The 24,882-nt window shown below is 48.4% G+C and overlaps 11 protein-coding genes across 11 annotated transcripts; 8 read left to right on the top strand and 3 right to left on the bottom strand.

Annotated features, from left to right (window-relative positions):
* The first annotated feature begins 41 nt into the window (after positions 1-41).
* On the top strand, positions 42-3,357 carry BT62DRAFT_959308 (uncharacterized protein). The gene is made up of 2 exons (XM_043188501.1): positions 42-531; positions 585-3,357. Exons 1-2 carry the CDS (start codon positions 82-84, stop codon positions 3,117-3,119), a joined length of 2,985 nt encoding a protein of 994 aa, XP_043046568.1. The 5' UTR covers positions 42-81; the 3' UTR covers positions 3,120-3,357.
* A 236-nt stretch (positions 3,358-3,593) lies between these two features.
* BT62DRAFT_45224 (uncharacterized protein) lies at positions 3,594-4,471 on the top strand. Its single transcript, XM_043180948.1, has 4 exons — positions 3,594-3,804; positions 3,857-4,254; positions 4,308-4,322; positions 4,449-4,471. The coding sequence occupies exons 1-3, from the start codon at positions 3,704-3,706 to the stop codon at positions 4,310-4,312; spliced, it is 504 nt and encodes a 167-aa protein (XP_043046567.1). The 5' UTR covers positions 3,594-3,703; the 3' UTR covers positions 4,313-4,322; positions 4,449-4,471.
* Positions 4,472-4,807: 336 nt separating this feature from the next.
* BT62DRAFT_940373 (ras-domain-containing protein) lies at positions 4,808-6,319 on the bottom strand (the record flags this gene model as incomplete). Its single annotated transcript, XM_043187748.1, has 8 exons — positions 4,808-5,324; positions 5,376-5,456; positions 5,510-5,703; positions 5,772-5,805; positions 5,950-6,072; positions 6,137-6,141; positions 6,191-6,225; positions 6,284-6,319. The coding sequence occupies 8 exons, from the start codon at positions 6,317-6,319 to the stop codon at positions 5,194-5,196; spliced, it is 639 nt and encodes a 212-aa protein (XP_043046566.1). The 3' UTR covers positions 4,808-5,193.
* Positions 6,320-7,392: 1,073 nt separating this feature from the next.
* On the top strand, positions 7,393-9,576 carry BT62DRAFT_44711 (taurine catabolism dioxygenase). Its single transcript, XM_043180934.1, has 13 exons — positions 7,393-7,415; positions 7,467-7,930; positions 7,983-8,076; positions 8,131-8,158; positions 8,212-8,228; positions 8,284-8,291; positions 8,347-8,437; positions 8,490-8,569; positions 8,626-8,682; positions 8,734-8,827; positions 8,878-8,945; positions 8,992-9,162; positions 9,228-9,576. The coding sequence occupies exons 2-12, from the start codon at positions 7,593-7,595 to the stop codon at positions 9,104-9,106; spliced, it is 990 nt and encodes a 329-aa protein (XP_043046565.1). The 5' UTR covers positions 7,393-7,415; positions 7,467-7,592; the 3' UTR covers positions 9,107-9,162; positions 9,228-9,576.
* On the top strand, positions 9,347-10,169 carry BT62DRAFT_44801 (rhamnose mutarotase). Its single transcript, XM_043180937.1, has 3 exons — positions 9,347-9,627; positions 9,682-9,969; positions 10,027-10,169. The coding sequence occupies exons 1-3, from the start codon at positions 9,592-9,594 to the stop codon at positions 10,063-10,065; spliced, it is 363 nt and encodes a 120-aa protein (XP_043046564.1). The 5' UTR covers positions 9,347-9,591; the 3' UTR covers positions 10,066-10,169.
* A 113-nt stretch (positions 10,170-10,282) lies between these two features.
* BT62DRAFT_879811 (uncharacterized protein) lies at positions 10,283-11,869 on the top strand (the record flags this gene model as incomplete). Its single annotated transcript, XM_043182602.1, has 3 exons — positions 10,283-10,944; positions 11,002-11,646; positions 11,707-11,869. 3 exons carry the CDS (start codon positions 10,283-10,285, stop codon positions 11,867-11,869), a joined length of 1,470 nt encoding a protein of 489 aa, XP_043046563.1.
* Positions 11,870-12,176: 307 nt separating this feature from the next.
* BT62DRAFT_999098 (single hybrid motif-containing protein) lies at positions 12,177-13,157 on the bottom strand (the record flags this gene model as incomplete). The annotated part of the gene is made up of 5 exons (XM_043190772.1): positions 12,177-12,229; positions 12,287-12,713; positions 12,769-12,831; positions 12,895-13,028; positions 13,085-13,157. 5 exons carry the CDS (start codon positions 13,155-13,157, stop codon positions 12,177-12,179), a joined length of 750 nt encoding a protein of 249 aa, XP_043046562.1.
* Positions 13,158-13,280: 123 nt separating this feature from the next.
* On the top strand, positions 13,281-18,128 carry BT62DRAFT_990034 (uncharacterized protein; the record flags this gene model as incomplete). Its single annotated transcript, XM_043190195.1, has 12 exons — positions 13,281-14,377; positions 14,432-14,752; positions 14,804-14,972; positions 15,022-16,232; positions 16,284-16,646; positions 16,702-16,822; positions 16,881-17,108; positions 17,164-17,267; positions 17,320-17,488; positions 17,542-17,609; positions 17,664-17,815; positions 17,871-18,128. Exons 1-12 carry the CDS (start codon positions 13,582-13,584, stop codon positions 18,126-18,128), a joined length of 3,960 nt encoding a protein of 1,319 aa, XP_043046561.1. The 5' UTR covers positions 13,281-13,581.
* Positions 18,129-18,534: 406 nt separating this feature from the next.
* Positions 18,535-19,944, top strand: BT62DRAFT_925600 (uncharacterized protein). The gene is made up of 4 exons (XM_043184852.1): positions 18,535-18,607; positions 18,660-19,103; positions 19,155-19,287; positions 19,344-19,944. Exons 2-4 carry the CDS (start codon positions 18,828-18,830, stop codon positions 19,532-19,534), a joined length of 600 nt encoding a protein of 199 aa, XP_043046560.1. The 5' UTR covers positions 18,535-18,607; positions 18,660-18,827; the 3' UTR covers positions 19,535-19,944.
* A 370-nt stretch (positions 19,945-20,314) lies between these two features.
* BT62DRAFT_999095 (uncharacterized protein) lies at positions 20,315-23,787 on the top strand (the record flags this gene model as incomplete). Its single annotated transcript, XM_043190771.1, has 19 exons — positions 20,315-20,566; positions 20,626-20,745; positions 20,799-20,849; positions 20,899-20,968; positions 21,015-21,130; positions 21,169-21,186; positions 21,422-21,550; positions 21,600-21,787; positions 21,865-22,047; positions 22,104-22,212; positions 22,270-22,320; positions 22,379-22,438; positions 22,488-22,700; positions 22,750-22,872; positions 22,924-22,957; positions 23,010-23,037; positions 23,341-23,449; positions 23,510-23,663; positions 23,723-23,787. The coding sequence occupies 19 exons, from the start codon at positions 20,315-20,317 to the stop codon at positions 23,785-23,787; spliced, it is 2,073 nt and encodes a 690-aa protein (XP_043046559.1).
* On the bottom strand, positions 23,766-24,879 carry BT62DRAFT_940359 (uncharacterized protein). Its single transcript, XM_043187747.1, has 3 exons — positions 24,183-24,879; positions 23,996-24,120; positions 23,766-23,943 (listed from the first exon to the last, which is right to left on the bottom strand). Exons 1-3 carry the CDS (start codon positions 24,841-24,843, stop codon positions 23,929-23,931), a joined length of 801 nt encoding a protein of 266 aa, XP_043046558.1. The 5' UTR covers positions 24,844-24,879; the 3' UTR covers positions 23,766-23,928.
* Positions 24,880-24,882: the final 3 nt, after the last annotated feature.

The raw sequence follows: 24,882 nt of genomic DNA, 5'->3' as shown, positions 1-24,882 counted from the left end.
CGAGGGAAAGGAGTTTGTTTGTACGTGTTTGACACGCAGCTGCACTTCCGTCAGTATCACCGTGACGGTAGCTGGCAACCCATGATTCCCAATTCGCTGGCGATTCTGCTATGGGTATTCTTCGTTCATCTCGCCGGCATATATCTATTCACCAGTGGATTCCTACTGACAAGGCTAGCACTGACAGAGACAACGACATGCACGGAATGCACGCTGGCACCGACGCATACACGGGCAGTAGTCCTCATCATTGACGCCCTTCGCTTCGACTTTCTTTCACCAAATCCTCCAATTCCCGTGTCGCCGTTCCACCACAATATTCTGAGTCTCCCTCAGCAGCTCACGGCGTCGCGTCCAGCTCACTCTTTTCTCTTCAATGCATACTCTGATCCACCTACGACCACCCTTCAGCGAATCAAAGGTCTTACCACCGGCTCCCTTCCCACTTTTGTCGATCTCGGAAACAACTTCGGCGCGTCTTCAATCGCTGAAGATTCAATCATGAACCAATTGCAGCTTGCAGGAAAATCAGTGTGTCTTTTGGTTCTCTTTTTTTGCACTATATCAGCTGAGGTTCGACCAAGGCCGCCTTTATGGGAGACGACACGTGGATTTCCGTGTTTCCAGACTCATTCGGTCCCAACATGTCTTTCCCGTACGACTCGTTCAACGTCGAGGACCTTCACACTGTCGATGAGGGCGTCATCACCCATCTCTTCCCTCTGTTAGAGGACCAAAGCAAACCCTTTGATTTTCTCATTGGTCATTTTCTAGGGGTCGACCACGTCGGTCACAGAGTCGGCCCTGATCACCCAGGCATGAAAGCAAAGCTTGAACAGATGAACGACGTGCTGAAACGCGTCGTCGAGCTTCTAGATGACAACACACTCCTCGTCGTTCTTGGCGATCACGGCATGGATAGGTCTGGAGATCATGGCGGCGACGGATCTCTGGAAACCTCCTCGGCGCTATGGATATACAGCAAAGGGCCCCAACTGTCCCGAGAACTGTCTTCCCTCCCCTCCGGCGTCCTACAATACTCAACTTTTCCCGGGGCACCTCTTCCCCATCGGTCTGTACAACAGATCGACCTTCTCCCCACTCTGTCTCTCCTTCTTGGTCTCCCAATTCCGTTCAATAACCTCGGCTCCGTTATTCCAGAGCTTTTCTGGAGGAACGACAAAGGCACAGACTTCTCCCAGGCGCTACAGCTCAACGCTGCGCAGATATATCGCTATCTAGAAGCCTATCGCTCCAGCGCATCGGGCGGGGAATTGGACGACTATTGGGATGAATTGGAGCTTGCATGGCATGCTACGCAAAATCCAGAACTGAGAGGGGACTTTCGACTGATCACACTGGCCAACTATAACCGTGTAGCTCTGTCTACATGTCGAGCTCTATGGGCTCAATTCAATCCTTTGCGAATGGCTTTTGGCCTCGCGGTGCTTGCGGTGGGCTTCATTGCCAGTTGGACAATGTATTCCGGACTTAGAGAAGCCAGATATGAATGGGGTAAGTGGTCAGCTCCGCGGGTATCAAAAAGCCTTCGTGGGATGTCAGGAGGAGCTGTCCTTGGCCTTGTCCTGTCTCTCGGCCTCAGGAAATACCTTCAGGGTATTGACTCCCTTGACTGTATTCTATTTGCCGCACCTCTTCTATCTAGCATGCTAATTATCATATCTTTTCCCCCCAAAATTTCAACCCTGAAATCAATCCCGATTCCCCTTGTTCTTCATACCATCACATTCTTCTCCAACTCTTTTACATTTTGGGAGGACCGCGTTATCCTCTACCTCTGTCTAACGTCTATTGTCCCATTCGTTTTCACTGGGATAACAGCGGCCACATCCCGCCTTCGGTACCGCATCCTCGGGTTTTCGTTCTTGTATGCGGTATGCGTCAGACTCATGGCGATAAGTACGATCTGCAGAGAAGAACAGCAGCCTTATTGTCATGTCACATTCTACTCCTCTTCCACTCTTCCTACCCCTCCCGTGCCAATATTAGTTCTCGCTGTCCCAGTTGCAGTTGGCATCCCATATATCCTCCAACGTTTCTTGCATGTCTCCCGTTCAGACGTGGGACTAGCCCACTTTTTCATTCCTATCGTCCTCATCCCGGCATTGCTCGCAGGCACCGGGTACTGGATACTGGAATGGCTCGATTCCACAGGGTATTTGGGTGATGCGTGGACCACCACGCTGCGTATCAGCAGGACATATCTCGCTCGTGGCTCATTCGCTCTTATACTCCTCGTTGGTGGTCTACTTTGGTGGTTCTTCACCCTCTGCATAGACGTCTCTATCACGGAAGAACCAAATAAAAAACTACGCAAAGTCGAAGTCATCGGGTTCGCCAACGCTTTCGGTGCGCCATATCTCCTCTTCTGGAGTATCTTCTTCGTTTTGGTGTATACATCTTCCCAGCTGACGAGCCAAGTTGTCCTTGGACTAGGCGCCGTAGCTCTTCTAGCGTTCTTGGAAGTCGTTGACAGCGCGCGTGACGCCAGGTACTACGAAGAAGCCTTCGCTTCCTCGAATCCGTCGGTAATTTTGCAACCTACGAAAGACCAATCGCCCATGATTCGATTCGCTGACATCCTGCCAATCGCACTACTTGGGCTTCACACATTCTTCGCAACAGGCCACCAGTCCACGATATCTTCCATCCAATGGAAGTCTGCCTTCCTGCTAACGCCAAGCGTGACTTACCCATTCGCGCCGATAACCGTGGTGCTGAATTCTTTTGGACCTGTGTTCCTTGCGGGGATTGCTGTGCCGCTGTTGGCACTATGGAATCGTCCTCCTCTGTTCATCTCATCAGCCGACGAGCAGCCGAGAATTGATGTCAAAGTTAGAGGGGAAAGCGTCATGGCTGCGCTTGGGATGATGATGTATTATGCGTCTTTGCTGCTGGGTACTGCTGTGAGCGCGGCGGTGCTGAGACGGCACCTCATGGTGTGGAAGGTATTTGCACCCCGGTTCATGGCTGGGGTGCTTGGTGTGCTGGTTGTAGACGTTGCGGTGCTCATCGGAGTGGGCATAGGTCTTGAGAGGATTCGTTGGAAGTTGAAACCGCTGAGTGGCATGTTCCGTGGCGCATCTAAGCAAGATTAAGTGCTCGGCCGAGTACCCTGAATTTAACCGAAGTGTGCTTGAAAGGAGTTCAAAAACAACTGAACAACTGTATCTGGTTGCAAGGTCATAGCAGGGCTTGTAAATAGTAATCTATCATACATAGATCATTGGATTTCAAGTTTCGGTCCGAGATTCCGGCACCAGGTCATGTAACGTTACCTCTCTACACGTCATAGGGCAACGTTTACTCGACCACATACATACATCTAATTATTCCATCCTTTAAAGTTTGAGGGTCCCGGAAGCAACGGAGTAGCTTTTCACATATATTTCCAGTCAAGTCTGGACTAGCGACAAACAAACAAGCATTTACGCAATGGGCTACCGCCGCCATGGTAGGCATCAGGAGCCCAGATGACAAACCATCCGCGATTGAGAAAGAAGCCCAACCTTATGTGTCTTTGTCTCCCAAAAGCTTTACAGGTCCCGTTTTGATTTGTATACTACACGCTTCTGGCATCCGTGAATATTTTCGGTCCTAGACCGTCTCACAAGAGTCAGAAATGACAATGCAGAGGATTTCAAGCCGAAGAAGGTCACTGAAGATCTGTTGACATCATTCAATGCTCAATTCTCCTCGGATACTGATGACTATGGTCTCAGATACACTATTGACACAGGTTATGAGGATGGTGGTGGAGAAACAGAACTCAAAGGCAATAAGGTGCGTTTTATAATAAACCGTCATTGATACGCACCCATTATCTCCCTCGTAGATATGATCATGAAGTATTAACATCGACGAGCATACAATTTGGAACGCCATTTAATACCTCCCTCAGCATGATATGCGATGGATTGGCCTTCTACCGGCTACCCGAATCCACCGAGAGTGCTATCAACGCGTTCGCGGCAAAGCACCGAATTCCGATGGAGGTTACCAGCTCAAGCGAGCATGTTGAGTATAGTTTACGCCTCTCCCTGTCCATGTTTGCGACTGAGTACAATACAAACAACCAGCACGTTACTCTCTACCACCTCCTCCTCATGGACTTCGCCGCGATTCTACGACACCGCAGATTCCTTGGCTTCGAGCAAAAACATCTTCTGGGAATTACGGGCTGTTACACACGGCGGGCCATTGCTTACTACCTAACCTTTTATCTTTACGCTGGTAAGCTTCAATAGTCTCTCCATTCAAAGCGACCTACTCAAAACGGGCTGTAGGATGATCGAGAAAAGGTGCGACATTGGCATGTCGGGACCTTGAACATCATGAATCTAGCCGAATTTGCTTAAGACTTATATCAGGTTAGCTAACAGCATCTCTCAGTTCTCCGTTCTTGCGAAGGCCTGGCGTTTTGATAGCAACGCACGACGCGATCTCGAGAAACTTGTTTGGAGAGCCGAAGCTAACAGTTCTGTCAAACACGGTAAGGATTTGTGCAAATGCCGCCACCGTGGCGGGAAAGGATGTCGACGCCAGGCCAGTGATTCCGGTTCCGCTGATGAATGGATAGAGAACGATTATGGAAGGAAAACAGCGACGCCACACAAGGTCCCGTACTACACTGCATCGGAACTGATTTGCTTGGATGAGGACTACGATATGGCAGCCTCTGAAGCGAGGAAATGTATTCATGCACAGCAGGGGGAAATGCCCGCTGATTTTGTGATGCAACGATACTTGGATTCCCTCCAGAAGGACCAGGATAGAAGAGTTGCGTGCTGGTACGTTGTCGATGTCAATAATTCGGGGATGAGAGCAGTAAGCAATTCCTGGGGTTATTCCTTCTGCAGGTGCCCGTCTTAATTGTGTAAACCTTAGAGTGATCCATACACCTGTTCACCTTTCGTGTGAGCTCCTTGTGAGAGTAGGCGACTTCCGCCATCTCAGTAGTACCACCATTGCGGACGAAATGGTATCCGACGTTGGTGCTTCAAAGGGAGAGGCCTCTCATGGGAAAAGAAACAAAAATCCGAAAGATGAATAGACAAAGAGATAAAACTATAATATTGACACGGAAGGAAAGGGGAGGCACACGGGAAGACCACTTCTCGCTCTATCAAAGCGTCCGCCTGGTTTAAGTCCCGGGCAATGGATATAAATCGACTAACAGCACTTGTTGGACCCAGTGGCGGCTTCTGAAGGGAGACTTGGATCGACTCTGATGCCCGCCGTGGGTTGATCAGCTGGGGTGGAAGAGGCCTCAAGAGTTTTGCTTGATACGATACGATAGATGTCTGCTCCACCATCAGAAAACATAGAATGGGCCACAAGTACAAAGTGCTCACCAGTCAAGATAGTTTGGAAAGCGGATTCGACATTCGAAGCGTCCAGCGCTGATGTTTCTATGAATGACAGTCCATTCTCCACTGACATTCTCGATCAGTACTTGGCGGCAAACGTGAAATGAAAACTTGCACACCTGAGAACGCCTTTGCCTCATCCGTTGGCACTGCTCTCAAGTGCTTCAAGTCACTCTTGTTTCCCACCAGCATGATAACAATGTTTGAATCGGCGTGATCCCGCAGTTCCTTCAGCCATCGGGTGACGTTGACATAGGTTGCATGTTTAGCGATGTCGTAGACTAACAGGGCACCGACAGCTCCCCGATAGTAACTGTATATGAGAAACAATGACATGTCAGTGAGTCTGCGTCTGAATGAGACGTTTGATGGGATGCTGACGCAGATGTGATTGCTCGGTAACGCTCCTGTCCGGCTGGTAAACGTAAATCAGAAAATGGTTCGAACAGAAGCTGGCGTGGTTAAGAGCGAAAAGGAGCCGGGGCGAGTTGGGAAAAAAAAGGTGAAAAGGGTGCACAAGCGCTAAATAAGGCCCGACAAACAGAAAAACAACACACACCTGTATCCCAAATCTGAGCCTTAACGGTCTTCCCATCGACATTTATTGAACGTGTTGCAAACTCGACGCCAATTGTTGACTTGGACTCCAAGTTAAATTCGTTACGTGTGAACCGCGAAAGCACTGCGTGAATGGTACGACAATGAGCTCAAAGTAAACCGCCCTGATAAATCTCGCCATTGCGTACAGTTTCTATACGGCTTGGTTAACGTAGAATTAAATAGAGAATAGAGGGACCTACGATTTCCCGACGCCAGAGTCACCAATGAGGACAACCTGAAACAACAAAAAATGAAAAACATTGAATCGGCCACCGAACGGCGAAAAGAATGACCTTGAAGAGATAGTCGTAGTTGCTGCCTTCGGCCATGCTGTAGTATGATGATGAGGGTAAGGACAAGAGTTAGAATGAGGGTCAATTGATGAGGGAAAGCTGTTGAGTGGTGTTTGATGGCGGAGATTGAATGCCTTTTTGAACCTCTCGGCGCCAGCACTGTACTTGACTATAATACCGCCGGATTCTAGGATACCATTGTTGAAAATGGTATTCCGAGTGCTGTTTCATTCTGCCTTGTCGTCAAGGCATATCTGGTAAATGCAGAATATAATATTCTAGTTCTCTGGCCAGCTTGTGGCATCCCTGTCTCCCACAAATCATCACCACGAAGAAGCCGTTGCTTTTCTATCGTGATGCGGAAGAGATGTGTGAATTTAAATAACTTGATTTGACTCTTTTTCTAACACCTCTCAACACCACTTAGGTAGACCATCGGGCACAAATTCAGGACACCGCTAAATTAGCAGGCAACAGACAGAGGTAGAGGAAGTTGTAGGAATGAAAAGGTGCCTCAGTTGGTCGCCATAGAATGTAACTTCAGTATCGCCTTCATTCCCGCAATCGCGGCCTACGAGGCTACCCCATTCGAACGAAACGAAAGAGAATGTTCCAACTACACAGCATCATTTCGTTCCAGGCACAGTGATAACAACGTTCAGACTGATGCTGATAACGCGGCTCGCTTGAGATGCGCGACTCCAGTGCCGTAACCGAAGGACTGCAGGAACGTGATGATCAATCTCAGCTGCTATTAGATGCGGATGCTTGCATTATTCATTTCTATGGTGCTCGGATTCTACGAGCTCCTTTAGCGACGATACTAGGTATACTCGTCAGAGTCCAGTGAATCCTCGTGTCCCTTGTTTCTCGCTGTTCGTCATGTCTATTGCCCTTCACTGTCTCCGGAACAAACTGTTCAAGTTTTATCACCTTCCTGCGTGAAATTTGAAGCGTTTATATTTCGACTCTGTTCTAAATCAGGTATTCAGTCCATTTTATTGCGGGTAGAGGTCGTCAATGGAGAAATAACATAATCAGAACACCTGCCATTTCATTGTCTGCCGTGCGACTTGAACAGGACCATGGAATTCCAAGATCAAGTTCTACAGCTCAGGGGCGCCTAGCTATCGTCTGTTATCATATTCCTGGATCTATCTTATGCCGACTCTCGGTTGCAAAGTTTTGTACTTACTCAAGTCTGGTGATATCCCAAAATATGGCGTGCTGATAACGACATTTTGGGTGCTATCGTCTACTTACTTTTCCATAAAACAAGAGTTTGGTCTCCAGAGAAATTGTCGCCATCATGGTCCAAGCCCCCGTTACTGATATCTTCGGCTCCCTAAGCGCTTTCCCCCACTACGACGAAACCACACACATAGGGACACGTTTTCCCTCCAAAGCCACACAGCTTTCCTCATTTCTGTCCAGCGATGAGCTCCTCAAAGACCTGGCTACACTCGTCAGCCACCGAGGCGTCGTGTTCTTCCTTGATCAAGACATCACGATTGATCAGCAGAAGGAGCTCGCGAGGCGGATGGGAAAGCTCTCTGGTAACCCTAGGACGTCAGATTTGCACATCCATCCGATCTCTGAAGATGTCCCTGAGCTTGGGAAGGATGTTAGTGTGATTTCGAGCAAGGGGCAAGTAGATAGTGCCATTGAATGTGTGTTCGTGATTGACATAAGACTGTAGGGGGATTGCCCGCGCCGGACTAGATCAAAGTACGAGGGCGAGCAAGGGATGGCATGCAGATATTACTTTTGAGAGGATCCCTTCAGATTACGCGGTGAGTACCTTTGCTCTGCGTTGGTATCTTTGAGTTTTTGACATCATGACTTAGTTGTTGAAGATGCATACGCTACCACCTGGTGAGCACGCATTTGGTACCTATGACATGAATAACGTTACCACTGTTCGAAAGTTGGAGGTGATACTCTAGTGTGTATTTATCGGTTTTCATCTATGGTGTGATTTGACTGACTTTGCATGGTAGTGGGCAAGGTGAGTCTCCCGATGTGACTAGTATTCTTTGGCGCATCTCATTGGGCGTGAAAAGCGGTTACGAATCCTACGATAGGCTTTCGCCTGCATACCAGCGATTCCTCGAAGGCTTGCATGCCTCGCACAGTGGTGCCCTCTTCAACGAAGTAAGATCCGCTTCATTTATTATCCTACGATGACTGAGTTACCAATGTATAGTACGCCCGCCGGCATAACCTTCCTATCCAAGACCCTCGCGGCGCGCCAGAGAATGCTGGCTCCGACTTGACTGCTATTCAGTAAGAGCTTATTAACCATCCCCTCTGACTGTTGACACGAATACATATTCTAAAAGCCCTGTCATCCGAACGAACCCGGTAACTGGATTCAAGTCTTTATTCGTGAATCAATCGTGGGTGCCAATCTTCGTTCACAGGAAGCAAAATGAACAAACCGATTTTAGGTTCGCGAAGCGCATTATCGAATTGACCTTGGACGAGTCTGATGATGTTTTGGCGTATTTGTCAAGGCATATTTCGGAGAATCATGACCTTCAAGTAGTTGGCGCTGCTTACGCATAAAGCACAATTGATATATCATCTTTTAGGTCCGTTTTCGATGGTCAAAAAATGATGTCGCGATTTGGGACAACCGGTCCACTTTCCACACTGCAACGTACGTGTACCGTCTTTCATGGTATGTTTTCTAACGTGTATATCAGTAACGACTATGGATCGAGTCTACGCCAAGGTAACCGTGTTGTAAGTTTGGGAGAGAGGCCATTCTTGGATCCAAATTCCAAGGGCAGGAAGGAAGTCTTTGGTATACCACTTTGATCTGTACGATATCATGAGTGGTTTTTATACATGTAACATTTCTTTCGTGCGACGATGTAAGTATGCATTAGGTTGCCACCATGATCGTCGTTCTTTTTTGCAGAACTGAAATCTTGCATAGAAATGGACTTTGAATCTGAAGACGCACGGACTTGTCCGGACACCCGTTTCTCAACGTGAAATGCGAGGATTGTATGTTCGCCTCGAGTTTTGCTCTTTTCAGCGTGGGAAGAAAGCAATGGTGGCGGTCCGAGTAACAGCAAGATACTACAAGCGGTTACGATGAGGTGAGGAGCCCACAGCTGGCGGCATTCAAGCGAGTTGGTTGTGATGATATCACTCACAGGAGAACGTCGGCTGAGATTGGACCGTCCGTACCGAGAATCTTTCCTGCCTGAGCGTCATGAGAACGAGCAGCGGATTCTCCGGACCGTTCAATAATTGTAAGTATTTCACCCAGATGTTGAGAACCGCTGCTTCATACCATGTCGACCCCAAAACGCATCTGTCAAATTGTCAAGGTAAGGCTTGCTGGTGTTTTTCATGGTCCCATATGCTTCATCGGTACTGTTCAGTTGAAACCATCGTCCGAGGCAGAATGTAGAGAATGTCACGCCGCTGTGTGGCCTAGTGTACTCGCGGCGCTGGAACGCGCCCATATCGTCGACTATTCCATCCATTATTATGCGCCGCTTCACCTCCTCATTGCCAACATGAAATATACTGGTACTGATTATGAGGCCGATATGAAGAAAGTTGCCGAGGATCCCGAGACGCAGAAGTGGTGGGCAATAACCGATGTGATGCAGGAGAGTCTAGTCGAAGATGCTGCCGGCAGTGGAAAGGATATACCGTGGTGGGCGGTGCGTACAGTTTCTCTGTGAATCATCGACATCATTATACTAACGGGTCGAAAACAGGATGTCGAAGAGGTTTTTAGGTTCGAGGGAAAGCCTTAAACAGGGCAGTTGGAAGGAAGCTTATACATGTGTTACAAGCTCGTCATTCGAATTCTATCCAATGAATACGAAGTATCGCCATCGCTGCGACCCAGTGCTGCGCAGGCACCGCTCTCAGTTTCACGTGTCTTGAGATCGTGGTGGTTGCTCTTGGCGTTCTGCTTGACGATGTAACCTTTCTATTCTTCGTTCTTCCCTCCTCTCATCAATGACCTCCATGAGCAGACCACCTGAAGCCTTTCTTCTTCTAACACTGCTCAATGTGACGCTAAAGGCAGGATCTCATATTCACACTGGTACCCTTGGCCTGGAATGCATCACTATCAGCGGGTTTGACCGCAATGTTTTCTTGGTTTTGCGGTTGAACGAGCTCGAGATACCTATAGACCACTCGCGAAGCATTTCTTTCGATGCCTCTATTCCGGATACACGGACGTATACTTTTCATCCAACGGAATCGGATCCTATGACTCTCGTGCTCAGTGCACGAACAAGCTGGCACCCCAACTACATGGAAGATTTAGATACATTCGAAGCAATTCTATCCCAATATGCCGAATTCTTTCACACTTCAAACATTGCCACCACTCCGGCATACGTCTCCCACATTGATGAACACGCGTCCAAGGACCTAGCAGATTACCGCGGACACCTTGTTCTCGTGAACGAGGATAACGGAGAAGTGATGGGGGAGTTCGATAAAAAGATGTCTGTTCGGGAAGATCCTATAATGTGGGAACGCGGTCACGAGAAAGATCCAGTTGTCATCGAAGTCCCTGAAGGGCAAGCAGTCGATGATGAGCATCCTCTTCAATTCTTCGCTCGGGCGATACCGCCAGATCAGCAGGACTGGATCACTAAATCCGCTGTCATCGTAAGGTATGAGCGCTGTTCGGTCTAATTTCGTCTAGCATTCATTGATACCCCATGAGCTAGTCATGCCATCACCCACACGACCAGCTTATTCTTGACTGTCGTAAATTCGGCGTCAAATTATTACATCAACCACTCACCGCCTTCACCAAACCATCCCGCTAATGCAAAGCCAGGGGAACCGCCGAAACCCCCACCGCGAGCTTTGGTCTTCTTGACCTCAGATAAAACGAAGAAAGGACTTGCTGCAGCCCATACGTACACCGGTCAGGCGGTCAAAGTCAGTTCCAAAACATTATCTATCATTGAAGGTATGATCAAGAAGACGATGGGGAGCGAGAAGAAAGGGAAAGGAAAAGGCAATGCTAGCCATCCGTCCATACCCGGAAGCGGGAGTCTGTCTCCCAACTCGGGTTACGCCTCCCGCTCCTCGTCGCCTGGTATGCCATCAACTCCGCCGCCGCCTTATTACGCTTCGAATTCGGGTCACCTTTTACCTGACGGAAAGCCGCCGTTACCTCCTAGACGGTCTCCTAGTCCTTCAATGTCGCGTTCTTCGTCACCACAGCCTCCAGCACCGCCGCTACCTCCACGAAGGACAAGACGACTATTGTTATCCGCCAATCTCATCTTGTCGACATTGGATAACTCTGCAAAACGTATACTAGACGTGGGGACTGAGAGGATCGGTGCGGTCGTCGGACATAAGTGAGTATATCAGTCGTTCCGCTGCTTCTTAGACGCCGTTTTGATTCTTTCGATCTGAAGATATGGAGAGGATGCGGGGCAGACTTCTCAACTGATGGCAGGAACGGCGAGGAACTGCGCGCTCGTATATGTAGATATGAGAGGTATGGGCCGCAAGGCCATTCTGAAGACCGCTAGGAAGGAGTTCATCAAGGGCCGAGTAAGAAGCAGCGCGAAGGAGTAATTTGGCGGTTTGGGATGTCTGTACTGGGTGGGTTTTTGAATTGGGTGGATACTCTTTAGAGTTTAACTTGGGACAGGATGTACTTTAAGATTAGACGTGACCTAAGAAGTGTATGAAGACGCCAGTATTCGTTTGACGAGTGGAGCATAGGGATTCCAGACTTCGAATCAAGGCAGTGCAGATTATTTAAAGTTGGGTCCGGATTAATTGTATAGTTATTATGTTGTTACAAGTGTTGGTATTCGCGATTGTACACAGCAGCACGAGAAGGCCCGGGAGAAAATGTCAGAGAAGAAGGGTATCAGTATCACAAAATTCCGTCAAAATAGCTGGATGTTTCCCGGTCCAAAGATTTAGTGGCTAGTAGGAATATGGTGAGCTTGGATGAATCGAAGCATGGAAGAGTGTTAAACTCACTGGACACCTTCCCTATGCTAGAAACGATCTTACGACGAAGGGCTGCTCCTTCGACCTGAGATGAGGAAGGGGTTGATGTAGGAATGGGAGTTGGTGCGGAGCGACCGCTTTGATAGCCATGACCAGTCGACATACCACGTGAAGTGGCGGTATGGTGATGGTGGGTATCCGCAGACGAGCGATGAATCACTGAATTCGTCAAAGGAGAAGGTGACCGTTCGAAATGAGCTGCCGGCGTGGACGAGCGGCGAGGAGCAGGCGAGTACACAGGAGGTGCAGAGGCTCTTGGAAAAGCACTAGGAGAGACAAAGGTCGCTGGCGGAGGAGGCGGCGCTTGACCTTGAGCTCGGAGCTGCGCCAGTTCCTCAGCATTTTTCGCCACAGTGGCAATCACTTGTTGATATGCGCAACGTGTCCCAGCTGGTATCTGATGGATAACACGCTGAGAATGCCCATTTCTTGGGAGTGCGGAAGCAGCTTACAAGTATCTTTCCTATGATACCTGGACTCTCGGCGACAACGTCTACCACGGCTACATCGGATTCCTGAAAAAAGATCATGTCGTGGTCAACGAGGTTACTGATGAGGGGAAAATAAATAGTGCCCACAATTTGGAGAAGGGAGTCACCAGCAACAAATGATTCCCCCTCTTTCTTCATCCACCGAGTAATAGTGGCCTCATTGCAGAGTGGTGACATCGCTGGCATCATGATTGCTGGACGAGCTCGAGACCCATTAAACGCTTGACATACCGTTAGAGCAGTCTACACTCCGAGTAGGATGCTGGGATTAGCCTACCACGTATTCCCAGCTTGTAAACGTTCTTTTGGATGCTCTGGCGACGAGCAACTGTTGAGGTGAGCCTCAGCATGATGGTAGAAGAGCGGCAAGTCGTGTTGGCCCGCAACAGCGAAATAGAAATAGAAAAACAAATGCCTTCTTGATACATGTACTCGGCCCAATCCGCGGTCACGAGGAGCAACGGCTCTCCTCCACCGCCACGTTGTCCTGGCCGGCGTCCCATATGCAGCACGAATCGTTACGGGAACGTCACCCTCGCAATCGGTTTCATAGTGTCGATCTCACTAAAGAGGGTAGAAACGTGCAATCAACAATCACCATGGGGTTACTTCTCATGAGTCTGGGACCAAACTAGAGCGAATATTCACGATTCCAGCCAACAAGTGAGGGTGGCAAGGTACCGGGGGGGATGATTTCACCTGTCAATAGGCTCCTATCCGGAACCTAGGCTTAGCCAGACTCTGCAACGTTGGGAGTCGTGCCGACGGAAGCTAATGTCCGCTTTTGTTTGTCGGCGAGGTTGCTACGCAAACAGTCTTTCAGCCCGACTTTGCCGGATACCGGTCAAATGTGATTGTTTCCGGTTGCCATATCGCCTGGACGAGCATGACATGGGGCTGAAGACGGAGCAATATCTCGCCTACACGGCACCTTACGCGACGCGTACTCGAAATGGCCTCCGCTGGCTCCTTCTGTTGCTAGCTGTTGGTCTCTTGTCGCGTCTGGCCTCACAGTTTTCCTTCAGGACTGTGCCAAGTTCATTTGCGGACCCAGCAGCCGAATGGAAGGATAATATATGGCCTATTCGACCACAGACACCTTGGGATATCTCTACAGACTTTCCCTTTCCCCGTCTTCTCGCGTACGATGTCGAGGAAGGGACATGGCTAAGATTGGACGTTCATCCCAAGACTGGCGACATTGTATTCGATATGATTGGTGATCTGTATTGTATATCATCTCAAGACGTGTACGACCAGTCCGAGAGCCTCGCTACCGCTCGGCCTATTCTTCGCGGCGTACCCCATGACTCCGACCCTCATTTCTCACCTGAAGGCGATAAAATCGTGTTCAGAAGTGACGCGGAACTAGGAGTGGAAAATATTTGGATAATGGAGTGGAAGGGTTGCGAGAAAATGGACGTAACAGCACCAGCGGTAGTGGGGGAAGGTTCCCCGCTTCCTCTTGTGCTTCGATCTCAGCATGAAGATGACGTACTTCTCGCTCAAGGTGTTAAGGAAACGCCTGAGAGGCGTAAAAATCGTCTGATAAGAGAAGGCCGACTTGGAGGTTTGTACATTATGTACATTTTCCTAAGCAATTTGTACTGAGTTTTACTTCTAGCCCACCGGATCACAAACGAGACGTATCGATGGGTTAGCGATGCGAGGTTTCATCCGTCTGGCAAGAAAGTCATTGCTACCAAATGGTACACATCTAGACGCTCTTTGGGCGCCGGAGAGGGTTGGGAATACCCTATACCCTCGCCTGATGATGATATACAGTCTGGCAGCGGTGTTCGTGTTGTTGGAAGAACTCTGCCTGCTGGATTTGACAACTACGGAGAACAGCAAATAGGACCAGAGCAGCTCATTTGGCACGGAGAAGATAGAGTGATATTCTCTAAAAATGTCCGGGATACCACGAGTTTTACCTATTCCAAGGGTATGAACGCTGCTCGCAGATATCAATGTTGGGGCTGACTCCTCGTCTTAGATGTGCACAACGGCATTTATGCAATATTCGAGCGAAATCTGACTTCAGCGCGTACAGAAACCTTGGTGGATGCATCTCCCGGCGGGGCAAGTCGGCCCGAACTTTCTCGCGACGGACGCACACTGGCATTTGTACGACGTCTGGGGGATCACCAAATGCTGGTGCTCAAGTATGTCCCGGCACACTCCATTTTATCCTCCGATTTGACAAGTTTCAAGGGATCTAGAAACCGGAACAATTCGCTACGCATGGGATGGGCTCAGTTATGACCTTAGCGGTATTTCTGCGCCCATGGGAACATATCCATCCTTCACCTTTACACCGTCAGATTCCGCTATCATCATCTGGGCTGCGGGTAAAATCTGGTCTGTCCCTTTGGAAACAAACTCTTATGGCGAGAAGGTGTCTTCGGGAACGCCGTACCCTATCCGGTTTACTGCCCACATCGAAAAGCGACTGGCGGAGACGAGGAAAATCGATGATATTGACCTCGTAGGCATCGAAACTGCCGATTCCCAGAGGATTCGGGCTTTCAAAGACCTCCGTGCCGACTTTACTGGCAACCAGGTGGTGTTCCAAGCGGCTGGCGCCACGTACGTGCAAGTTGTAGGTGAGGAAGGTGTTACGAAGGTTCCCGTGTTGCACGACGACGGCGTGACGCCTTACCATTCTCCGTCAATCGTACGTGACGAGGCTCGAACTATCATTCTACATGCGCGCTGGGATGATACCAATTTCACCTCATTTGAACTAGCGAACCTGGAAGAAGATTGGGTAATCGAGATCGGAGGACTACCTAGGGGTCGATACCTGAGCCCTGTCATATGCCAGGTCGATCGTAGTCACAGGGTTATTGCATTTGTGAAAATCGCAGGCGACTATCTGACTGGAGATGTAGTTGCTTCTGCTGCGCCTGGATTATATATCGCGGACCTCGAGATTGCTCCTTCTCAAGAAGGAATCAGCATAGTCAATTTGCGGCTGATTCCCTCTGAAATCGACGTAGATGATCGCGTCAATATGCGTTTCTTGGAATCAAATTCCGAGCTCTTGGTGCAACAGTCCGACCGGTCCTTTGTGATTGATCTCTCCGCGACTCCAGACGCCGAAGGAAAACCGCCTCATTATACTCTGGCCACGGGAAAGATGTCAAAGGAAATTGCCATTTCCTTGACATCTCGTTCTGGGGTTACCTCTCTGCTGAATAAGTTAAAAGGGGACAGTGGCAACGGACTCAACGTAAAAGCGGACAACGTCGCCTTTGTCGACTTTTTCCATGTTTATCTTGCTCCCGGGAAAAGTCTAAAAGAAGGGGACGAAGTATGGTCAAAGCCCGGAAATTCTACCGACGGTTTGGTACGACTTAGTCTAGACGGGGGACACGATGTTACATGGAGTGAAGATGGTAAAAAGATATTCTGGTTTTTAGGTATATATAAGTGTTCTCCGCTTCCCCTTTATCTCTAAGCCTTTGATCTAGGTCCGTATCTACACTCCCTGGAGGTATCTAAGTTGTACAAGTGCACGTCGACGATCCGGAAGGATCATCTTACGTTCGGCATTGACTGCGTCAAAAACATTCTGGAGTACCAAGAGATCGTTGTCGAGCATACAACTGATATTTCGCGATTGAAGAAGGATGCTACTCTTACCGGTTCGCATTCAGAACCTGATCTCCTCGTTCTTTACAACGTTACTCTCCTGACGATGGAAACGGGAGAGTTGGACAAAGATCTGGTCCATGAAGGAATATTGGTCATTCGGGGAGGCGTCATCACTACTGCGGTGGCGTTGAGCTCCGTTGTAATACCTACAGATGCTGCTGTCATTGATATGCATGGAGGTCAGTGAATCATGTACTTTTTGTCAAGTAGCTTTATTAAGGAGACACCTCACAGCAACTATCATGCCAGGATTCTTCGATTTACATGCTCATTGGGATGGGTTTGACAATCCCATGCCTGCCAAGTCATGGGAAATGGAGACTTTCCTAGCATTTGGCGTCACGACTTTACACAAGTACGTATGTGACCACATTCTCATGTTCATAAGTTTCACTTATTCGTTGTACTTCCAGCCCTAGTGCTGCTAACGTGAACGGATTTATCGAACGAAGCAGACTTGAACGAGGCCATTTTGTTGGTCCCCGGATATTCCAGGTGGGCGAAGTCATATATGGTGCTGGGGACCCTGGGTACCACCAAGATATTGCGGATATGGACGAGGCGCACTCCGCTCTCATCAGGGTCAAGGCTGAAGGTGGACCGATCAGCACGTCGTATAAGAATTATAATCAGCCTTCTCGGCAAGTCTTATTTGATACCTTTATCTCTTCAACTGACTTATGCTAATATTTCAAGTGCATCTCGGCAACGACTTCTATTGGCCGCTCGCAATCTGAGCATGCTGTGTGTCCCGGAGGGTGGCATGAATTATGACTGGGATCTGACGTATATTATGGACGGTGAGATGACGCACTCATCCTTTCGAGCCTTTGGCTAATGACTTTCATGCAGGTATGACAACGGTCGAGCATGCTATCCCGGTTCCTACTTTGTATGATGACGTTTTGATCCTTTATGCCAAGAGTGGTACAGGCGCTTCTCCTACACATCTCGTTAATTATGGAGGAGCATTTGGTGAACAATTTGTATGGGCTACAGAAGATGTCCCAAATGACCCAAAGTAAGTGTTAAGCCGTTGTGATGATAGTCCCTAATCTCCACACCTCGTGGCAGACTAAGAAAATTTGTACGCCACGATATCTTGGAAGGCCTAACAGAGTCAACATCGAGACCGCGGTCATGTTGGTCTGGTTCGCTCTTCAAGCTTCCTCCGTTATTAACGCTATAATATGTAGCATATGCCCTCTTCAATACCTCGGCATCGGTTGCCAAGATGGTTCATATGGGGCTAAAAACACATATCGGCGCTCACGGAGAGCCTCCGCTAGGTCTAAATTACCATGCTGAGATGTTCTTTACTCAACAAGGCGGGCTGAGCAATTACGAGGTATGTGACAAACTTTTTTTTTTTTACCTCAGAACCCGTTTCAGAATTTCCCAAGGTGTATAAGGCGGCAACGTCTAATGCTGCACAAACGCTGGGCATATTTTCTTCCGTAGGTTCCCTGAGCCCTGGGAAGCTGGCTGATTTTGTGGTCTACCCTGCTGACGTGAACATCCTAAACGGCTCTATGAGTGAATCAAGGAAGCTTAGCTACGTTGGTCGAGGTGGAAGAGTTTGGGATGCGTCTACGATGGAACAAGTATGGCCCTTGGCCCAAGAAAGACAGATAATGCCTCCGTTCAATCCTGTCAGATAGATGTATCGGCTCTGATCAACAAAGACATCTGCGACTTGATCTGTCATCTAGGCCATGCCTGGCCGACTTTTTCGAGAGCATTGAGTCTAGCACGGCCTGTACCCATCTCTCTAAGCTATTTTCTTTTTGTTAACTGTGTGTGCAAGCACCCGTGATACCGTAGTTTGAGAGCCAATCGATATCGTGGTATTATTACCATACATTTCAATGGGTCTGGAAAATAGCTTATACCATAATATAATGCATGGTCACAAAGCTTTAGTAAAGTATATGTTTAGCTGTCAAGCCGAGAAGAAGCCTGCGTCAGGTAATTCAGATTGAAAATGCGATGCGCCTGTGGCGCTGGTCACGTGCTATCGTTGATGCAATCATCGTGACTGGACAACGGAACTCTTCTTGAGTCCTACTCCCATCCTGATAAGTAGCGACTGCAAGCTGCTCCCTGGCTTCTCTTGACGGTGTCGCACTCGTCCACTAATGTACCTTTTTGCCCTTCAGGTGCCACTGAAAATGACTAATCCCTGAAATTAGCTCCTCAGAATGTTTGTTTCTCCAGTTTCGAGTCCGGTATTTCGTACGCCATCCCACAGGGCAACAAAATCCTCTCCATTAGTCAGCCAAACGTCCTCGCCGTCGAGCCCAACATTTTCTTCGCCTTTATCCGCGGCCCAAGCTCGGCGAAAAGGTCAATATAAGACCATGTCCCCGAGTTCTGAGACCCCACCTACTTCTAAACACTTCCCGCGACGCACCGTCAACACTTCGGCTTCTCTTTTCGGAAACTCTGCGAGTACACCCGAGCAATCGCAAAAGGAATTTCTGAGACAACGCTTCCAAACGCGCTGTTTTCTGCGTGCGGCCAAGGCGAGAGAGAGTGCTGTGAAGCGGAAGAGACATGTCGGCAGCGGAGACGTGTTTGATGATGCCATGGATGACGACAAGGAAGAGACGGAAGATGAGGTTTTGAAAGACATGGTACGTCGCCGGCCGTGTCTGGAGAGCCGCAAGCGCTCATAGCTTCCATAGTTCTTCAAAAGGATCGTAGAGCATGCCAACCGTCGGACACAACATGCCTACAAGCTTTCTTATGCCAATGAAGTTGGCTCATCTTTGGATCCGGACATGGAGGATCTGGGCGCTTGGGAGGCTGAATTACACGGTACGGTTGCCTTGCCATTGCATGGACAACTAGGAATGACTTGAATCTCTCCGCAGAATCAGAGCTGCAGTCATCTCCTAGGCGAGAGGAAACCACACCAGAAGAACGCGAGATTGCGGAGCTGCAGGCCTATGCAGACGAATGCGAGCGGCAAGCTGCCTTGGCAGACTTTGAAGACATACCCGAGGCATTTTGGGACGACTCGGACCTCGATGAAGCCGAGCTTGATACAATGGACATTTCTTGATCTTTTTGGTGGCAGGATCTTCGTTATACTGTATCATTATACTCATTTATAAAGTACCCCATCTTTATCATGTCCACTATTGACAATCTCACAAACCTTGGACGATACAGTTTGTCTCATTTCTAGGTATCGAATATTCTTCATCCTGCCCAACGGTGCGCATGACTCAACCCTGCAATCAGTTACTTTTGCTCTGGCTTTCAAGCATTCATATACTCATACTCGAGCCCGAAGCGACTACACGTCCGTTTTCTTCCTTACAAGCGCATGTCGTTGTAATCTCAATAGTTACACTCCATAAGTATACCGACATAAACTCCAACTAGATCAAGTAGATGAGGAACTACCAGGCGGATGCCGTCGGGGCAGCCGGCAAGTAGATGCTTACGATTTATCTTTTTCTATCCCTCTCCCTAGATGTGTTTTCACACCACTCTGTTGAGAGTACGAGCCATGACTGCAAGTACAGTCGTACGGACTCTAAATTAGTTACTGGCTCTCGCAATTTTCACCGTTTACACAGCCACACATCTTAGCGACTTGCTGTCTGCTAAGATGTGAGTACCTTACACTTACTCATACCGTACCTTACTGACATACAGTAGATAAATCCTATTTTCTTGTTCCAGGCTGATCCTCGCTCCACTCGCGTCGCCATGAAGTCTCGCCGCCGTGACCTCCCAGATTCCCCGGTCCACTGTTCAACATACTCTCCGCTCAGAAAGGCACAGGATCTGTTAATGTAAAGTTGACCTTTGCTGACCCTTCTTGTCGTTCCCAATGTTCTCGAGGCGTCTTGGTGTCTTGTGCGTTATCTCCTGGTCTGTTTCAGCAGTGCCGACTGTTCAAGACTGGCATAACTTGGCTTATTCACTGGAAGGGCAACTCCACCGTGCTCTACCTTTTGCGTTTTCGTGCTTCTCGACTGTAAATGGGGCATCAAGCATCCCCAACGAGACGGAATGCGCTGAAGTTCAAGCTGATTATGCAAATGCGACAGTCCGATCGTCACATTTTAGTGCATATATGATGGTGAGTGCAATTAGTCTGATTAATAGTGCGTGCGCGTTCAATAGTAATGAAATGACCAGCCGCAATGGGAGATGTGTCAGAAGACCTCCGAAAGGTGCCTGTTGGATCCCTCCAATACGAGCAACCCAACTGCCTTCGAAAAGAGTGATTGTTTTCAGGGAAGCGTGTCTACGCATTACGTCTGTATTTTTGCCTTTTCATTGTCAGGATTCTCGTTCAATGTTTCCAATAGATTGGTGTACATCATAGCTCACTATATCACTATACTCCGCAGCATCGGGAAGTAGTAGTCCCGCATTATACAGTACTGCGCACGTCTCACCGTGCTCTAGGGCTTCCTGCATTACTTTGCCTCCATGAAAATCATGTACTGCTCGAGCAATGGTTACAAAGCTGTGACGAGTATCAATTCTCTTTTTGAAGTCTGAAAGTTCTGATGTTCAAAAAGCCTTTGAATTTTCGAAAGCCACCAGCCTTCATCTGTCTATCAAAGCATCCGGTCATGAATACAAGGGTAGGTCGAGCTTGCGTGGCTCACTTCGTTATGGGTTTGCCATTTTGATTGTTTGTTCCAAAGTTTCGTTAGCTGATCCTTTTCTCAGACCCGAAATCTCGGCGGCGTACGTCGAGTCATCCAAGTCACAGCCTCATCGAACTCACTGTCCTTCTTAGTTGAGATATGCGGCGGATTTCATCCCAGAAGGAAGAAACAAGAGCTATAGAGCTATAGCCACATGGGGGTATGCTCACCTGGACTCGAATGAATACAACATTCCATTCTTTCTATAGGCTGATGTACCATCTCAAGATGTCTATGAATTTGCTGACGCAAATAACGTCACCATCAAACAGTAGCACCCAGCGGCGGATGGGTTATGGCAAGTAACTCGGGCCTTGATCAGACAACTTAAACTAATTTATGCCAATCAAGGAGGTGGCCATAGCGTCTCAGCACCTGTTTACGGGCTTGGTGTAGACCGTGTAGTGCGTTATTTGCTAGCTTGTTTTGTGTCATAACTGATGTATAAACAAGCTTCAATTCAAGATTGTTACACCTGATGGAGAGCTTCGAATTGCAGATGGATTTCAGCACCCCGATCTTTTCTTCTTTTTTTTTTTGAGCGGGGGTGGAGGCTTTTGCGGAGACGGTCCAGCGACACAGTCGTTTCCAACGTGCAGCCAAAGGAGTCTCCAGGAGTTTAAACCCGGGGAATGGACCGGGTAGGAATGCATTTTACGCACCTCTGCCGAACAGTGTGGGACTCAACATTTGTGATACCCACTAAACCTCCCATTAGTTTGACGGGGGATCGAATTTGCGCAGTGACGCAACCCAGGACCTTCTGGTTTACCCAGAGGACCGTTCAACCACATGGGCCCCTCCCCGGTCTTTTCTGGGCGCTTCGGGGTGGAGGTGGATCGACTTTTGGCATCGTTCTCGAGTCTTCCATGCTTGTAGAGCCGCAAATGAGTCTTATAGTGTGAGCGTTCAGCCTTGGATTGATTCTTTATATAGATCTCAACATTGGAGGACCAGCACTGCCATATCCTTCCCACAAACAGTTGAGAATGGCGCACCATTTATGAAACTCCTCGTGGATCATACATACAGGTGGGTAACTGAAGGGTGGGGAGGCCATATGAGGGTATGTTTGAAGTTGCTGTACTGCACACCCTTAATATTGTCTATGGGATTTACATAGTCTAACGGCATAATCAATGTCAATCCTTTGCTGACTCTGGAGGAGGCTCGGGTATCTGTTCAAGCCATCGTCGATTACGCTCTTGCGTAAAACGGAACCGCAATAGTAGAAGAAATTCCCTCCTGGCTGGCATTTTTCACAAAATACGTTTTATCTACTGAAGCTGCGAGTTGATGATTTCCCGCGTTTATAATGGGCACACACTCATCTTTTTTTAGGGCGTCGGGGTGGAGACCACTCTCGGAAGTCGTTTGATACCGGCCGAAAAGTTTGCCGCTGACAGCGTCAAGGCTGGGTTACTCGATATTCTGACTAAGATTGTACAGCAGTTCTCGATCAACCCTTATATCGTGGTCGGGACACCATTCTTGTACAATTATACTGAAGGATCTACCAGTGTTACTCCAGCGTGGCGAAATGCGCTGTGGCATGTCTGTAGTGTCTGCATGCGATTTAACATTATTGAACTTATGTAAACAGATGTCAAGTTCTAGAATATTTAGCTGGAATTCTACAGCTGAGGATATGCAAACTCAATATGATCTCCTGAGCGCGGTCACCCAATGGCTGAGAGACTTTTCGCCAGATTCTGGAGCCTACCTTGTGAGTGGTATTTACTGGATGCCTCTCATTTCCTCATGAGCGTCACTACAGAATGAATGTGATGTATATGAGCCCAACCATGAAGGTAGGTATCCTATCCTTTCAGGTATTCACTAAGATGAACTTCACAAATACAGAAGCCTTTTGGGGAGCCAATCATGCCCGGTTGGTTCAAATAAAGAGGAAATAGTGGGTGGTATACGTACTGTCCGTGAATTATAGTATTAACGCCAAAATCAAGTGATCCTTTCCATTTGTTAGATTGTTGGATGGGCGGTAAGCCCCTCTTTATTACCTTCCATCCTTATTTGAGTTCTGAGGTACAGCTAGTTGGATGGGAAGGTCCCTTGGATGGGCAGTATTCGTGTTACCTGTGACAAATTCTTTTCCTCCGAACTGTTTGAAGGTCTATGAGAAAAGTAGCCTGCCCATATGCAATCTCACTACTTTAGATTCTTTTTAACATAGAGCCCTGTCCGAGTTGGCTTCAGTCGTCATTACGCCACCGCAAATTCTATTGGCCAACCGTTCGACGTCCAAGTTTTTCTTCGCCTATATCTGCCGCTTCGGTGAGCCTGTAGGAGCACTCACACCCGTCGGGGGCCACGAGGATACAGGCAGACTACTGTGAACTCAGTCCGAAATCGAGCCAGTGCAAGCCTGTGGCCTGCGATCAGTAGCAGAGGCTCTTTCTGCTACCCGTCCCTCTGTACTAGGTGATCCGCGGCACTCCACCACTTTGCACCCCGACGGAGAAAGGCAGCGGCCTGACAATAAATACCGGTTGACGAGTGGCCTGTCACATCTTATCCTTCTCAAATGTTTTTGATTGCCTATGTTACGATGGTAGAGAAGCCTCAATATGAGCGGTCGCCGTTGAAGCCCAAGGATGTCAACGTGTTTATACTGTCTTAGGGGTCAACGTCATGGTCCATTACTCAGGCTCATCATGCGATATACCAATAAACCATCAGTCCTAACGGTAGCATTGTACAATGACACTAAAAATCCTAAAGTCCCAAGTAAGCGGTGCGAAATTAACCCAGAGTTCTTCCGTTAGATAGACCACTGCTGTCAGTTAGACTACTCAGTAACAATTCTCTTAGATGAACAGCTGATTGACCTTTACGGAGGACCAATCTGCAACGCATTGCCTGACTTGGGCATCAATGCTCTCCTTGCAATCTTCACAGGACACGTGCTGTTTCAGCGCACCCATAGTCGACTCGATGTATCTGAGGGACATGTCTTTGGGATCAGGGACCCACATTCTTAAGTATCTTCGACAATCTCTTACGCAATATACTTACCAGGTCGAGCGTCCCAAATGAGGTACGCAGCAGACAGCGCCCATGCCCTCGAAACTCCAGTCTGGTCGGAGAGACAGCAGGTAGAGGTAGAAGGATGGGGCTCTGGTGGCCGGATCAATATATTTTTGAGAGCATCTATTCGCCTACTATGAAGACCATAGAGGCGTTTGAGGTAAACGGCTCCCATACGCATGGACTGTTCATCCGTGATGGTATCAAGTCTGGCCGAGAGAAGATGAGACGAAGCTGCCACCGCTAGCTCGAAGAGGTCATAGTGGGCGGCAAGAACATATACATCGAGAGGATGAAGAGGCATATGGAAGCGAATGAGCTCGAATAATGGCTGCCCAGGCTTCACGTAACGCTCAGGTTGGATTCCATATTCCTTGAGCTTATGCACGGCTGCGACCAGGATATTGAACATAGGACGATAATCGGCGATAGGTTTACTGTAGATCGTCAGGAGAAGGACGTTTAAGATGTCCGATTTTTCTGGGATGGTTAGAATGGGGATTCCGGGTTCTTGGCGCGTGCTGCTCAAGGTGCTAAGCAAGGATGCGAAGCCATTACCTGATGCGTCATAAAGCACATGTAGATGAACGTGGAATTGGACGTTATCAGATGAGATGAGAATGATGTCTGCAGGCTCATGGCTTATCATTCCGGGGAAGAAAGTTGTGGACACATCCACAACACTTTC

The sequence above is a fragment of the Guyanagaster necrorhizus genome (assembly GCF_019112545.1).
Source record: "Guyanagaster necrorhizus MCA 3950 unplaced genomic scaffold BT62scaffold_1, whole genome shotgun sequence".
Taxonomy (NCBI): domain Eukaryota; kingdom Fungi; phylum Basidiomycota; class Agaricomycetes; order Agaricales; family Physalacriaceae; genus Guyanagaster; species Guyanagaster necrorhizus.
This window is presented reverse-complemented; position numbering and strand designations above follow the sequence as displayed.

Excerpts from the sequence above, each read along its gene's own strand:
- BT62DRAFT_959308 (XM_043188501.1), top strand. The coding sequence starts at position 82 with ATGATTCCCAATTCGCTGGCGATTCTGCTATGGGTATTCTTCGTTCAT. Across the intron at positions 532-584 it reads TGCAGCTTGCAGGAAAATCA|GCCGCCTTTATGGGAGACGA; the intron begins GTGTGTCTTTTG and ends GGTTCGACCAAG.
- BT62DRAFT_45224 (XM_043180948.1), top strand. The coding sequence starts at position 3,704 with ATGCTCAATTCTCCTCGGATACTGATGACTATGGTCTCAGATACACTA. Across the intron at positions 3,805-3,856 it reads CAGAACTCAAAGGCAATAAG|ATATGATCATGAAGTATTAA; the intron begins GTGCGTTTTATA and ends TCTCCCTCGTAG.
- BT62DRAFT_44711 (XM_043180934.1), top strand. The coding sequence starts at position 7,593 with ATGGTCCAAGCCCCCGTTACTGATATCTTCGGCTCCCTAAGCGCTTTC. Across the intron at positions 7,931-7,982 it reads AGTGTGATTTCGAGCAAGGG|GGGGATTGCCCGCGCCGGAC; the intron begins GCAAGTAGATAG and ends ATAAGACTGTAG. Across the intron at positions 8,683-8,733 it reads TCTTTATTCGTGAATCAATC|GTTCGCGAAGCGCATTATCG; the intron begins GTGGGTGCCAAT and ends AACCGATTTTAG.
- BT62DRAFT_44801 (XM_043180937.1), top strand. The coding sequence starts at position 9,592 with ATGTCGACCCCAAAACGCATCTGTCAAATTGTCAAG. Across the intron at positions 9,628-9,681 it reads GCATCTGTCAAATTGTCAAG|TTGAAACCATCGTCCGAGGC; the intron begins GTAAGGCTTGCT and ends GGTACTGTTCAG. Across the intron at positions 9,970-10,026 it reads AGGATATACCGTGGTGGGCG|GATGTCGAAGAGGTTTTTAG; the intron begins GTGCGTACAGTT and ends GGTCGAAAACAG.
- BT62DRAFT_925600 (XM_043184852.1), top strand. The coding sequence starts at position 18,828 with ATGTCCCCGAGTTCTGAGACCCCACCTACTTCTAAACACTTCCCGCGA. Across the intron at positions 19,104-19,154 it reads ATGAGGTTTTGAAAGACATG|TTCTTCAAAAGGATCGTAGA; the intron begins GTACGTCGCCGG and ends TAGCTTCCATAG. Across the intron at positions 19,288-19,343 it reads TTGGGAGGCTGAATTACACG|AATCAGAGCTGCAGTCATCT; the intron begins GTACGGTTGCCT and ends ATCTCTCCGCAG.
- BT62DRAFT_940359 (XM_043187747.1), bottom strand. The coding sequence starts at position 24,843 with ATGATAAGCCATGAGCCTGCAGACATCATTCTCATCTCATCTGATAAC. Across the intron at positions 24,121-24,182 it reads CATTTGGGACGCTCGACCTG|ACATGTCCCTCAGATACATC; the intron begins GTAAGTATATTG and ends CTGATCCCAAAG.